Source organism: Panthera onca, chromosome D1 (genome assembly GCF_046562875.1).
Source record: "Panthera onca isolate mPanOnc1 chromosome D1, mPanOnc1 haplotype 2, whole genome shotgun sequence".
Classification (NCBI taxonomy): Eukaryota; Metazoa; Chordata; class Mammalia; order Carnivora; family Felidae; genus Panthera; species Panthera onca.
Genome location: NC_138348.1, coordinates 5648656 through 5663262, shown reverse-complemented (window position 1 = coordinate 5663262; position 14607 = coordinate 5648656). Strand labels below are relative to the sequence as shown.

Below are 14607 nucleotides of genomic sequence, written 5' to 3'. Positions count from 1 at the left end.
AAGAGGCTATAACGGGTGCCTGGGTGGCTCAGTTGGTTAAGTGTCCACCTCTTGATTTCAGTTCAGGTAATGATTTCACCATTGTGAGATCAAGCCCTGCTTTGGGTTCTGCACTTAGCATGGAGCCTGCTTAAAATTCTCTGTCCCTCCCCCTCTGCCCTTCCCCTGCACGTGTACATGGTCTCTGTCTCTGTCTCTCAAAAAGAAAAAAAAAGAGAGACTATAAAGTAGATTTCAGAGCAAAGAACATTACTAGGGATAAAGAGAGTCATTTCATAATGATGAATACAATACAGTGAGTACAACATAATGAAGATAATAGCCCCAAACATTCATGAAACTTGATAAACTTGAGAACTTTAAAATAAATGAAGCAAAACTGATAGAACTGTAAGGTGAAATAGACAAATCCACAATTTTATTTGGATATTTCAACATACTTCTCTCAATAATTGATAGAACAAGTAGACAAAGTCTTAAATAACACTATGAATTAACTTGACTTGATATTTATAAAACACTTTGCCCAACCACAGCAGAATATTCTTTTCAAGTGCAAAAGGGACATTTAACAAGATAGGCCATATTTTGAGCCATTAAATACATCTCAATAAACTTAGAGGATTCAAGTTATACAAAGTATGCTTTTGATTACAATAGGATTAAAGTAAAATCAATGACAGATATCTAGAGGGGCACCTGGGTGGCTCGGTTAAGCATCTGACTCTTGATGTTGGCTCAGGTCATGATCTTACAGTTCATGGGTTTGAGCCCCATGTTGAGCAGAGCCTGCTTAGGATTCTCTCTCTCTCTCTCTCTCTCTCTCTCTCTCTCTCTCTCTCTCTCTCTCTTTCTCTTTCTCTTTCTCTTTTTCTCTCTTTCTCTCTCTCTCTCTCTGCCCCTCCTCCCTCCCTCTCTTGCTCAGAAATAAATAAACCTTAAAAAAAAGATATCTAGAAAACTCCAAAGATTTGGAAATTAAATGACACATCACATATAAATAACCCATGGGTCAAACACAAAATCAAAAGGGAAATTGGAAAAGTATTTTAACTTAAATGGAAATGCAAATTATCAAACCTGAGACATCACTAAAGCAGTACTTGGAAAAATACCTATGTTAGAAAAGAAAAAAGTCTTAAATCAATGATCTCAGCTTAGACTAGAATAAGAGCAAATTAAACAAAAGAAATTAGATAATAAAGTCAAAGTGAAAGTCAGTATAATAGAAAAAAAAAACAAAAATCAATGATATTTAAAGGTGGTTCATTGAGAAGATTAATAAAATTGATAAACATTTAGCCAGACTAATCAAGATATAGGAGAGAAGACACAAATTTCTACTACCAGAAATTAGAGAGGTAACATCAGATATTAAAAGGATTATCAGGGACTATTATGAACAAAGTTTACTTCAATAAATTTGACAACTTATATTAAATGGACAAATTCCTTGAAAGAAATTACCAAAGTTCACTCAAGAAGAAATAGCACTATATACCTGGTAGTTCTCTATTAAAGAGATTTAATTTTCAGTTGAAAACCTTGAGACTATTGAGACTATTTTAAAACTGTCAAAACTCAAGAATAAGAAAACAACCCAGTTTTTAAAATGGGCACAATATGTGAACATACATTTCACAAAAGAAGATACACAAACAGCAAATAAACACCTGAGAAAGATGCTTAAAATTATTGGTCATTAGGGAAATGCAAGTCAGAACCACAATGAGACACCATTTCACACCTGCTTGGAATAAAGACTGACCATACCAGGTATTGGCAAGGATGTGGAAGAACTGGAACTCTTACACCCTATTTGTAGGAATAAAAAGTGGTACTGGGGCGCCTGAGTGGCTCAGTCGGTTGAGCGACCGACTTCGGCTCAGGTCATGATCTCACGGTTTGTGAGTTCGAGCCCCGCGTTGGGCTCTGTGCTAATAGCTCAGAGCCTGAAGCCTGCCTCGGATTCTGTGTCTCCCTCTCTCTCTGCCCCTCCCTTGCTCACGCTCCGTCTCTGTCTCTCAATAACAAAAACGTTAAAAAAATTTTTTTAAAGTGGTACATCCACTCTGGAGAATAGTTTGGCAGTGCTTAAAAGGTTAAATATGTACATCATATGATCCAACCATTCTACTCCTAAGTATTTATCCAAGAGAAATGAAAGCATATGTCTACACAAAAATTTATACACTAATGTTCATGGCACTTCTGCCATATTTGTAATAACCCAAAACTGGAAACAACCCAGTGTCAGTAGGGAAATTGATAAACAAACTGTGGTGTGTCCATTCGATGGAATACTACTTGGCAATAAAAGGAATGAACTATTGATAATACACAGTAGTGTGGATGAATCTCTAAATAGCCCTGCTGAATGAGAAACCTCAAAATACTGGATCAGTTGTGGTAGTGTCCAAGGGGGAAAAAGCCCTGAAAAACAAGAGTACATACTGTTTGATTGCACTTACATGAAATTTTTCAAAATGCCAGCTAATCCTTAGTTACAGATCAATGATTGCTTGAAGATAGGAGATGTACGAGTTTCAGGGAATGGTTATGAAGTTCAGAGGAAACTTTTGAGGGGGACGGATATGTTCATTATCTTGATTGGGGTGATGGTTTCACAAATACATATATATGCCAAAACTTACCTAATTGTACATATTATATATATGCAGCTTATTTAAGTAAATGTTATATTCCAATACAGTTGCTATAAAAAAATTACACATTTCTGAGAGAGTAATAGATCCTTTTGTACTTCTACTACTTTTCTCCCTCTCCTACTTTAGTTTGCCTGATTGGATGGGGAAGTTTAGGTGCCCAGACACCCAAGGATCACAGCATCTCATAGATTTGCTTATCCTCTTCTGCTTTGTAGCGAGAAAGGCTAGAGGATGGGAGTGAAGTCCCTGTAAATGCTCCCTTCATCACATCTTTTTTCATTGCTTTATGTACCTTCTAGGAAGCTCATTCCTTGAATGCATTTGCTGTTCCTTTCAGCTGGTTCACTGCAAATACTCTTGCTGATGTCCCTCCAACTTGGAATGCTGTTACCCACAACTTGAGCAAACAAATTTCCACAAACTTCATGACTTAAAAACAACAGAAATTGTATTATCACGGTTCTGGAGTCCAGAAGTCTGAAATCAAGATTTTAGCAGTGCTGTGCTCCCTCCAAAGGCTTTAAGAAAGATTCCTTCCTTTCCCCTTCCAGTTTCTGGTGGCTCCAGATGTTCGTTGGTTTATAGACACATTACTCCAGTCTCAGCCTCCATCTTCACATGGCCTTTCTGTTATGTCTCTCAAATTTCCCTGTCTCTCTGATAAGGACACCTGTCATTAGAATTAGGGCCCACTTGGGGCGCCTGGGTGGCTCAGTCGGTTAAGCGGCCGACTTCGGCTCAGGTCATGATCTCGCGGTCCGTGAGTTCGAGCCCCGCGTCGGGCTCTGTGCTGACAGCTCAGAGCCTGGAGCCGGTTTCGGATTCTGTGTCTCCCTCTCTCTGACCCTCCCCTGTTCATGCTCTGTCTCTCTCTGTCTCAAAAATAAATAAACATTAAAAAAAAAAGAATTAGGGCCCACTTTAAATCCATGATGATCTTATCTTGAAATCCTTAATTACATTTGAAAAGACTTTTTTTCCAAATAAGGTCACATTCTGGGGCTCAAGACTTGGACATACTTTTTTGGGAGCCATTGTTCCGCTCATTACAGCCATCCACATCTTCAGATTTCCAGGGATAAGGAAATTTACCCTAGATTTCAGGGTAAGGCATACATCATTATCATAGGACTTAGGATGTATGGATAGGATCTAGAAGTGTTTCAGCCTGTGAAGACATTTTGCTTGGGCCTCTCTGATATCCCAGTGATCTCTCAAAAGGAAATGATCTGACCTCTTTTGCCCCCTTCTGTTGTTATAGTGATGGCTTATAGCCTCTGGGCCATTCATAGTCCAATTAATTTGGCAGATGGCTAGTGAACTCAAGGTCTTAGTAGTCCTAGGTCTTAGAAGAAAGGAACATTTATTGGATCCTTAATCTGTGCCAGGACTTCCACTTTAATACCACAAAGATCCTACAAAATATGTTGTAGTTTTCCCATTTTATAAATGAAGAAACTAGTTAGAGAACTTTCCTTATTTGCCCAGAATCACATAGTTAATAAGTGGCAAGGCTAGGCTTTGTACTGAGGTCTCCTGGTTCCAAAGCCTAGTAACATTGTTACCATATAGGACTGGTATAGGAATGTTCCATACCATATAACCCAGGGAAGATGAGTGATCAGAGGCACTCATGAATAAAACTTGTGCTTCTGCACTTAAGACCATTACTGTTTCCTTCTTATAACATCCCCTTGGTGATAAATAACTTGATAGTGGCACAAGAGTGGCACCCAGTGGCTTCAGCTAAAAATTACAAGGGTCAAATTCTTTTACCTCTGGACCAGTCCCTCAGTTTCTATTTTTATTTCTTTAAATGTTTATTTATTTATATTTGAAGGGGGGGGGGGTGGTTGGGGAAGAGATAGAGAATCCCAAGCAGGCTCCGTGCTGTCAGCTCAGAGCCTGACGTGAGGCTCAAATCCATGAACCATGAGATCATGACTTGAGCTGAAACCAAGAGTCAGTTGTTCAACTGACTGAGCCACCCAGGCACCTCCCCAGTTTCCATTTTTAAACTGATAAAGTAGAATAGCTGACTACTCTTGAATAATATAGAATAAAACCATCTATGGCTGTTATATAGTTTATGGAGAAGTAGAAGAAATGAGAGAATATGTATTTAGAGTTTTATAGAAAATATTTAAGAAAAGGCCATGCCAGGAGTGGAGATTTATAGCTTGGGTGTTGGAACATAGGACAGTGGGCCATAAAGGATAGACAAGGTAGTTCTCCAGGGCTAGTGTCACAGATGTCTGTAGTGACTGAAAACATAAACCCATAATAAGAGCAGTGACAAGGAGGTAATTTTCTCAGGAAAGGTACTGTTTCCCGAGGCAGGGAGGGGAATTAAATGTCTCACAGTGTTAAATCCAGGGAGGTGTATCCTGAAGATAGAGCTGTCTCATTTGGGGGAATCTGATGATGAATGAAGGGTATACAAGATTCCCCTAGGTCTGAGAGCTTTATATCTGAATGTGAATTTCCTTGGTGATATTAGTTTCAGAATAAGAGAAAGTTTTGCCTATTACATGAGATTTTTCAGGGAAGAATGAAGTAAGAAAATAAGATTTCTCTTGGGGCATGTGGGTGGGTCAGTTGGTTAAGCATCCAACTTTGGCTCAGGTCATGATCTCATGGTTTGTGGGTTTGAGCCCAGCATCGGGCTCTGTGCTGACAGTTCAGAGCCTGGAGCCTGCTTCAGATTCTGTGTCTCCCTCTCTCTCTGCCCCTTCCCCAGTAGTGCTGTCTGTCTGTCTGTCTGTCTGTCTCTCTCTCACACACACACACACACACATAAATAAACATTAAAAAAAAAAAAAAAAGCTGGGGCGCCTGGGTGGTGCAGTCGGTTAAGCGTCCGACTTCAGCCAGGTCACGATCTCGCGGTCCGTGAGTTCGAGCCCCGCGTCAGGCTCTGGGCTGATGGCTCGGAACCTGGAGCCTGTTTCCGATTCTGTGTCTCCCTCTCTCTCTGCCCCTCCCCCGTTCATGCTCTGTCTCTCTCTGTCCCAAAAATAAATAAAAAACGTTGAAAAAAAAATTTAAAAAAAAAAAAAAAGCTTTCTCTCGAAGAAAAAAATGGAAATTTTCTTCGTACGGTTTCTTTTTTCACACCGTTAGGGCCATCTTTACCATTCTGTGTTCCTTGGAATGTACTTAGAAGTTGAAGTTTTATTTAATGAACAATACATGACAGTATTTTTTATTGAGTTATAACTCACCATAAAATTTACCATTTTAAGTTGTACAATTTAGTGGCTTTAAATATAATCACTGTGCTGTGCAACAATTACCACTAAATTCCACAATATTTCCATCATGCCAGAAAAAAACCCTGTACCTATTTGTAGTCAGTCCCAATTCCCCCACCTTCCATCTCCTGGCAACCACCAGTCTACTTTGTCTCCATGGATTTTCCTATACTGGTTCACGTAAATGGAACCAAAATAGGTAGTCTGGCTTCTTCCACTAAGCATAATATTTTCAAGATTCATGTTGTAACATGTGATGGTACTTCATTCCTTTTTATGGTTGAGTAAATATCCTTTTGTATGGATGTGCCATATTTCTTCTACCCATTCATCAGTTGATGAACCTTTATGTTATTTGCACTTTTGGGCGATTATAAATAATGCTGTGAACATTTTTGGATGGACATGTTTGTAAATCTCTTGGTTATATATCTAGTAGTAGAATTGCTGGGTCATATGGTAACTCTATGTTTAACATTTTTAGTAACTTTCAAACTATTTTCCAAACTGGCCATTTTACTTACCCAACAGTAATGTGTAGTGGCTCCAATTTTCTACATTGTCACCAACTATTGATATTGTCTATTATTATTGTTGTTATTTTATTACTATTACTACTACCATCCTAGTGGGTATAAAGTAGTATCTCATAGTGGCTTTGATTTGCATTTCCCTAATGAATAATGATGTTGAGCATCTTTTCATTGGTTTATTGGCCATTTGTATCTCTTCTTTGGAGAAAGGTCTCCAACTCTATCAAACCCACTTTTAATTAGGTTGTTTGTTATTGAATTACAAGAGTTCTTTATTCTGGATACAACTCCCTTACCAGATATGATTTGCAAATATTTTCTCCCATTCTTGTGGGTTGATTTTTCACTTTATTGTGTTCTTTGAAGCACAAAAGTTTTTAATTTTGACGAAGACTGTGTCTGTTTTTAAATACTTGTATTTTTGAAAAACAAGAAGCTAGGATTGGGTTCTGATCTTAGTAAGCTTAGAGAAACTTTTGTTTCTCTATCCAAATTGAACCAAGTGTGGCAGGACTTTGAAAGGCTACAGAGGACGACGAAATGTGCCAGGCTTCCCAGGTTTGACTTCAGTCAGTTATATGTAGATCACTTACCTCTATGCAAGACACTGTGCTAGCTATAAAATGATGCAGTCACAGCGAACCTTACCTTTCAAGGAATTTAAAATGTGGAAAATGAGACACACATAAAAATGTTAAATAAGGGCAGGCAGTGCATCTTCAGAGCCCAAGGAGTGGGGCAGATGGTAAGCAAGTTACCAGAGGTCAGGTAGAAATGGGAAAAGGTGGGCAATGGGTACCCAGAGGCCAGGTAGAAATGGGTAGAGGTGGGAAATGCCTGGAGTACCTGGAATGAGCTGCAAAGGCTCTAACACAAGGAAGCCCTGATGATTGGGGTTGGGTAGGGGAGACTCGCATGAGCAAGGAGGAAGAGGGAATTCCAGGTAAGAGAGGGTAGCCCTGTGAGACCAACAAAGCCACCAGGCACACTTGTCTCACTGGAGCTTGTTCATGTTCCTGCAAAACTCACTTAGGACTTCTAATTTTTAAAGCAGCTGCTCCCAGAGAAAAATGCAGAGCAGAGCACAGAAGATGCACATGAGAACAGCAGTCCAGAACTCCTTACAGGTAAGGGATCAGCTTCTCAGGTGAGCCTAGGAGCAAAGCTCAGAAGTAAGGTACATTGGCTTCAAGCTTTCAAACTACACCTTCCACACCATAGCAAAATCATGGGATTTGGCCGGCTTCTACCGCCACTATGGGTGTTCTGGAGCAGCAGGGGGGCATTCCCTCCCCAAAGTTGGTATGATAGAACTAGAAATTCCTAGTAACGTTGTACAGTTAAAGATAGCTGCAATGAAGGGGCAGGGCCCTGAATCTAGTTGGTTCCTTCACATCTTTTCTCATTACTGCTGTGCTCCCTGGTTTTGGTTACTACTCTGGGGCTCTGGAAGCTACTCCTGGGTACAGAATACCATCTCAATCTTGATGTATGTTATAGGGAGTTGTCATTGTGTGTGATATGGTGGTGATTGTACTGGTCTTTTCCCCCTCTCCCTCCAACACTTAACACAGCCTTCAGAGCCAGCAGTGGCAGAGAGATGTGTGTATGGCCGGAAATAACTTAGCCACAGGTGCCTGAAACTGATAGTGCAGGTGCCAGGCACCTGCTCTTAATTCTGAAAACAATCTTATGATGTAGTGTTACTATTCTCATTTTACAGGTAAACTGAGACATTTACAGAGATGTCAGTAGACTCACCCAAGGTCACACAGCTAGTAAATGGCAGAACCAGAATTCAAACCCAGGCAGTCTGGCTCCAGAGCCAAGACTAGCAGGGATGCACCATCAAACAAAACAGAGCCTGGGCTTTTGGGAATTTGGGGACTGACTTCAGCACCTATACTTTGTTGGTAAAATTCCTCTTTCCAGGGTCACAACTACAACATACTGCATGATGTCCAAACTTAGGCCTGAGAGGTATTCCTGAATCATTCTGTCTGTTGAACCATGTTTCAAATGTTGTGGGGGCTGTTGGCTACTGAAAGAACCCTGCAGTGAAGGCTGTCATAATAAAGCAAAGAATCTATTTTTATACATTAAGATTTGGAGATTTAAAAGAATGAAAGTATACCACATTCAAGTCAGTATTTATGTAGTGAAGAGTAAAAGAATAAGTACTTCCCTTAGAAGGGAGAAATTAACGTTCTATCCAGCACCTTCTGTGGACCCAGGGGGATGCTAGGCTTTTCCAGTAACCCCTCTGACAGTGACCCTTTGGTATGGGCAGCAGTAGTCCCCTTTCACAAGAGACAACCCAGACTCAGGCTGGGTAGAGTGCTCTCCAGGAAAATAATCTGAATTTCAGCCTATGCTTTCTCCACTGCAATAGAAGCCTTAAAATCTAGGCATTTATTATCTGATGAACCACCCCCCCTCGCCTCCCCAGAAGACTGCTTGAGCTGCTCAGCTTTACAAAGTTGCAGCTCCAGTCACCATCAATCCTGTGTCCCACCCACATGGGCAGTTCTGCTAAAGAAAATCACTGAAAGTTGGATGATGCCACCATACATCCATGGTCCATTTACTGGTGGCCTCCAGCTATCGGTCCTTTGTGTCATCTTTCTGGCCTCATCAGCAGCTACTCCATTCTTTCAATAATCTACCCAGTCTCTGACTCCTGTCTTAGCCTCCTACTTCACACTTAGTGCCCAAACTGTATCAGCATGGGGATCCATCCCTGCTAGGCTCAGGGGTGGCATTAGCCCTGTTGCTTTCTCAGGATCTGCTTGCATCAGCCATCACTTCTGCACCTTCAGTTTCCCTTCTGAGGTCTTTCCTCTCAGCAGGGCAATCTCTTATTACTTAAAAAGAAAATCTCCCATGATCTTGAACTTCTTCCATTTATTCCTCTCCATCACATCTCAGCCAGGGTTCTCAATCTGGCTCTCCCTTTCTCCTTCCCAATCTCCAGGGCACTTGCTTCTTCTGTGGCCTCTCTTGTTTGGGAAGGCTTTGTACTTACCAAATTGTACAATTTATCTTTACCGTACACGAACTATTTACAAAACTCAGCACTGTAAAACTGCGACTTACGTCATTCTTCCCTCTGAGTGTTCTCTTTACCTTCCTTTGGCCACCCCTAAACTGTGCTTCCTTAGGCCACCCCTAAACTGAGCACTTCTTCCCTCGCTGCTCTCTTCCATCCCAGGCATTGAACCTTACATCTGGGCTCAAGACTCCCCAGTTGGCATGACCAGCCCAGGCCTCTCTGGAGTGCCAGATGGGAGATTTATCTGCTCACTAGGCAGGTCCATGTGGAGGTCCCGTTGTTACCTCTACCATGATTAACAGCACCACTCCTTACCCAGTTTTTCACATCTGAAGTGAGATTCACTTAAGATGCCACTCATTATCATGTACCACACCTCCTATTCTGTCGCCAAGACCTGTCGTTATGGCCTCATGAATATACTTCTGACACCTAGTGTCAGAAGTGGTGCCTCCATCCATCCCTGCTGCCTTCCCTCTCCTGGGTTCTTAAAGTCTTCTTGCTTCTAATTTGACTCTAGCCAACACCTTTGACAGAATAATCTTTCTAAGATACAAATTAACAATGTATCTCCAGTGCTTATTAAAATTCTTCCCTGCCCACTTTCTACAGTAAGAATCCCTGTCCTTAAGTCTTCTCTGATTCGTACTAACCCCTTCAGATTCATCTCCTAGGAGCCCCCCCCCCCCCTTTTTGCATTTTATGGAGGATACTAATTAATGCCTTTGGGTATTTGCCTCTTTCCACCTGGAATTCCTTTCCTCTTCCTTGTTGGTCTGGCATATTTCTCTTTATCCTTTAAAACCCAGCTGAGACATCTCAGGGAAGCCTTTCTCCACCTCTAGGAATGGTTAACAACTTCTTTCCGTGTTCTATCCCTGGGCTTTGTACACACTTCTGAATCCCTTCTAGCATGAGTGAGTTTTACCCAGGGAGCAGTTCATTGAGCTACATTCCCAGGACCTGCTCAGAAAGAATTTATGGATCCAAACTCCCTTTAAATTTGCACAAGTGCATCAGTTAATGGTAGGGAGGGTGCCAGTGGGCACTGCTCAACGCAGTGTGAGCTACGAAGGGAGGGGTGAGGCTGACTTTCAGGCAGGGGGATCACAGCTTGGCAGGGAGGGAGGAGCTGGATAGTGCAGACTCCACGAGGAATCTGTGCAGATAAAGAATGAGTGGGTGCAAGACCCAAGTGAGGATGGAAACCAATCTGCAGCCTCGCCCTGTAGGACCGGGGCTGCCGAGTTTTGATCCAGACAGACCTGATGAAAGGAATTTGAGATGGGAGGGCTAAGAGAGCCGGGACCAGCTCCTCCCTTCTCCCAGGTGTCTTCAGCCCCAAGGATCTTTCTAGCACTGGGCCGTGGGCGTAAGGTAAGTGGGCTTGTTTTCGTCTAGGAACCAGCGAGCAAGTGGAAAACAAGAGGCTCAAGAGGGGCAGCCTCCGGCGGGGCATGGAAGAGACGCAGGCTTTCCACTCTGCCAGGGCCCCGAGCCAACTAGAGGCCGCCGCGTGCCACACAGCGCCTGCAGGGGCCTTCCCGACCCCTAGCGGAAGCAGGGCGAGCCACGGGGGCGGCCTGGAGGTAACCGGGCGAGGGCCGCGCAGGTGATGGAGCAGAGGGAAGGCGGAGACGGCCGCTGCCGATGGGTCCTCACCCCGAGCTTCCTTTCCTCCCGCAGGACTCGCTATGGCTGCAGGAGGTCTCCAATCTATCCGAGTGGCTGGATCCCGGCCCTGAGCCCTAAGCTAGGGTGATCTCCCCATGCGCCCACGCCCGCCCGGTAGCTGCCGGGGCAGCGTGCTGTCTGTTGTTCAATAAACCTGCTCCGCGCGCGCAGCTTCTGCTTCAGTGTCGGGGGCGGGGTCAGGGGCGGGGCTCCCGCGCTGCCGGATGACATCACTTGCACTTGCGGCAGGCGCGGGTCGAGCGGCGGCGGGATCGCGTCACTGGTGCGCGCCGCGGCTCCGGGCGCGATGGCGGCGCTGGGCGGGGATGGGCTGCGCCTGCTGTCGGTGTCGCGGCCGGAGCGGCAGCCCGAGTCAGCAGCTCTGGGCGGCCCGGGCCCTGGGCTGTGCTGCTGGGTGTCTGTGTTCTCCTGTCTTAGCCTCGCCTGCTCCTACGTGGGCAGCCTCTACGTCTGGAAGAGCGAGCTGCCCAGGTGCGGGGGCTGCGCGCGCGGCCGGAACCCGCGCCTCCGCGAGGCGGGGCTGTGGGCGGGGCTTGGGCGATCCGGGGGCGGGGCCGCGCTGTCCAGAGGAGGCTGTGGGCCCTTGAACTTACTGCCCTCTCCGTAGGGACCACCCTGCAGTCATCAAGCGGCGTTTCACCAGTGTATTGGTGGTGTCCAGCCTCTCGCCTCTGTGCGTGCTACTCTGGAGAGAACTCACAGGCATCCAGGTGCGAAGGAGGCGGGGCAGAGGGCAAGAGGGGGAGGATCTCAGGGGTCTGAGAGAAGAGAGCAAGACTGATGCCTCCTTTCCTGTGGCTCAGCCAGGCACATCCCTGCTCACCCTGATGGGCTTCAGGCTGGAGGGTATTTTCCCAGCAGCACTGCTACCCCTGCTGCTGACCATGGTGAGTACTTGTTTTATTTTTCCATTTGTTAGCATGACGTTCCTTTCTGTGTGTGTGTGTGTGTGTGTGTGTGTGTGTGTGTGTCCATCTTTTGACTGATGGGCGACAGAAATTTTGAGATGGCCCTTGGGTATGCCTGAGTGGGACATCCTGGCTAAGAATAGAAAGCTTTAAGTCTTACGAGTTCTCTTCTGGGTTAGGGTAGTGGGACTGTGGCTTAAACCATTTCTGTGATTGCTTTTTTGTCCCCAGATCCTTTTCCTGGGCCCACTGATGCAGCTCTCTATGGATTGTCCATGTGACCTGGCAGATGGTTTGAAGGTTGTCTTAGGTGAGTCCTAAGGGCTGAGAGAAAAAGCAGGCGGCCCAGCACAGTGGGGAAAGGGAATAAGTGGCCTCATAGTGAGTCCTGGACATGAGATGTAGGAGATGTTATTGGTTTCCAGATCAGTAAAATGGGAACATGTAACAGATGACCTGTAAGAGTTGGTTTCTGAAATCCAAGGAGGCTCCTAGGAACCCCCAGCAGTACTTTGTGTGGACTAAAATGCGCTGTTCCTTCCTCCCCTAATCTTTGGCTTCCTCAAACCAGAGCTGGTCTTGGGTTCTGGTTTTGATGTTTCCAGAATTTACTACCGAAATACTTTGCTTCAGCTATTCATGTCTTTTCTTCCAGTTCTCGAGACGTTGTTTTATACTGCGTGTGATAACAAAGCTTGACTCTTAAATGTCTCCTCAGGAGTATTGATGTCTGAGTTTGTCAAGGAAAAGGCTGTGGGAGAAGAGTCCCCTGGGGCCTCTAGGAGTTCTTTGTTCCATACCCTGTCACTGATTACTGGTCCTGAATCCCTTCCTTAGCTCCTCGCTCCTGGGCCCGCTGCCTCACGGATATGCGTTGGTTGCGGAACCAAGTGATTGCGCCCCTGACAGAAGAACTGGTGTTCCGGGCCTGTATGCTGCCCATGTTAGCACCATGCACGGGCCTGGGCCCTGCCGTGTTCACCTGCCCACTCTTCTTTGGAGTTGGTAAGTTTGCCTAACCTGGTTCTGTTGAGATGTTCCCAGCATGAGAGCCAAAAATGGGATTTGGGGCAAGGGTGTGGCATACAAGGCAGGCATAGAGGAATGTGACCTGGTTCTCGCCTTCCTTCCAGCCCATTTTCACCACATTTTTGAGCAGCTTCGATTCCGCCAGAGCAGTGTGGGGAGCATCTTCTTGTCTGCAGGTGAGTCTTAGAAAGCTTGCCTGGGGCAGTCCTGGGTTAGGGTGTGTAGGGGTGTCCCTCATAGCCATTCTGGAGGAAGAATTGGGAACAGAGGGATGTAGTATTGGAAGGGCCCCTGGCCATGGGAGTTGGGGTGTAGAGGACAGCCATAGGTGCTGGGGCAGGCAGCCACTGCCCTCAGGGGGAAGGGGAGGTTTCTGGCTGATGGGTGTGCAGTGCTGGGACTGGAAGAGCATGCAGGTGTGGTCACTCGAGGCCTCCCCGTCTCCAGCGTTCCAGTTCTCCTACACAGCTGTCTTCGGCGCCTACACTGCTTTCCTCTTCATCCGCACAGGTTGGTCTTCAGTCTCTCACGGGTCCCTGGGGACTCGGGCCCACAGGAGTGGGTGGGAATATGGGAATGCTGTGTTTGTTGTAGGAGTGACAGGTTTCTTCTACTGTGGTGTTTGAAACAGGCAGAGCCAGGGCTCTCAGTCTGGTGAAGTCTGAGAGGTGGAAGGGAGCAGAGGCCATGTGGTGTGTGTGGGCGGTCATTGACTTCCTATTTCAGGGATGTGGGTGATTGGCCCTGGGAGGCGGTGGGGCTGCTCCATGAGCTACTCTGTCTCCCCTCCCTAGGACACCTGATTGGGCCGGTTCTTTGCCACTCCTTCTGCAATTACATGGGCTTTCCTGCCGTTTGCGCAGCCCTGGAACATCCGCAGAGGCGGCCCCTGCTGGCAGGCTATGCCCTGGGTGTAGGACTCTTCCTGCTTCTGCTCCAGCCCCTCACGGACCCCAAGCTCTACGGCAGCCTTCCCCTTTGTGTGCTTTTGGAACGGGCAGGAGACTCAGAGGCTCCCTTGTGCTCCTGACCCATGCTCCCGTACATGCTCCTACGAACTCTCACGGGCTCCCCAGCCCTTCCCTGTCAAGGGGTACTGCAGGGGAGGAGCTGGCTGGGGTCCCCGAGATCTCAGGAATTTTTGTAGGGGATTGAAGCCAGAGCTAGTTGAATCCCAGGGACCAAGAGAAAGGAGCAGATATCCAAAGGGTGCAACCCCTCTCCAAAGGGGGTTGAGGAGCAGCTGGGAGTGAGGGGACAAGGGGCAGGTCCCAGGAGCCGTACACTCCCTTCCTCACTTTGGACTGCTGCTTTTCTGAGCTCCTCTTCCCCCCTCTGCCTCTGAAAAGCTGCTCGGGGGTGGAATTTACAAAATCCCTCCCCCCAACTTCCCAGGGTTTTCTCATTGTCTTTTTGCATCAGGACTTTGTATTGAGATACTAAAGAGATTTAACTTGGGTAACATGG

General features: G+C 45.7%; 2 protein-coding genes across 5 annotated transcripts in view; both read left to right on the top strand.

Annotated features, from left to right (window-relative positions):
• TOP6BL (TOP6B like initiator of meiotic double strand breaks) overlaps nt 1-11352 on the top strand; it is a 96563-nt gene extending 85211 nt beyond the window's left edge. For both annotated transcript variants that reach the window (XM_078433717.2, XM_078433716.2), the window contains exons 14-16: nt 7508-7583; nt 10910-11097; nt 11195-11352. In XM_078433717.2, the coding sequence (XP_078289843.2) occupies nt 7508-7583; nt 10910-11097; nt 11195-11260 (330 nt within the window). In that variant the 3' untranslated portion in view covers nt 11261-11352. The remainder of the gene's footprint in view (nt 1-7507; nt 7584-10909; nt 11098-11194) is intronic.
• Nucleotides 11353-11378: 26 nt separating this feature from the next.
• On the top strand, nt 11379-14607 carry RCE1 (Ras converting CAAX endopeptidase 1). 3 transcript variants are annotated; one of them, XM_060607361.1, is made up of 8 exons: nt 11379-11674; nt 11811-11913; nt 12007-12090; nt 12343-12421; nt 12949-13116; nt 13245-13316; nt 13588-13650; nt 13935-14607. In XM_060607361.1, the coding sequence occupies exons 1-8, from the start codon at nt 11490-11492 to the stop codon at nt 14168-14170; spliced, it is 990 nt and encodes a 329-aa protein (XP_060463344.1). In that variant the 5' UTR covers nt 11379-11489; the 3' UTR covers nt 14171-14607. The 3 variants fall into 3 exon arrangements, with proteins under 3 accessions (XP_060463344.1, XP_060463345.1, XP_060463346.1); XM_060607362.2 differs by lacking the exon at nt 13588-13650; XM_060607363.2 differs by lacking the exon at nt 11379-11674 and having other exon boundaries at nt 12011-12090.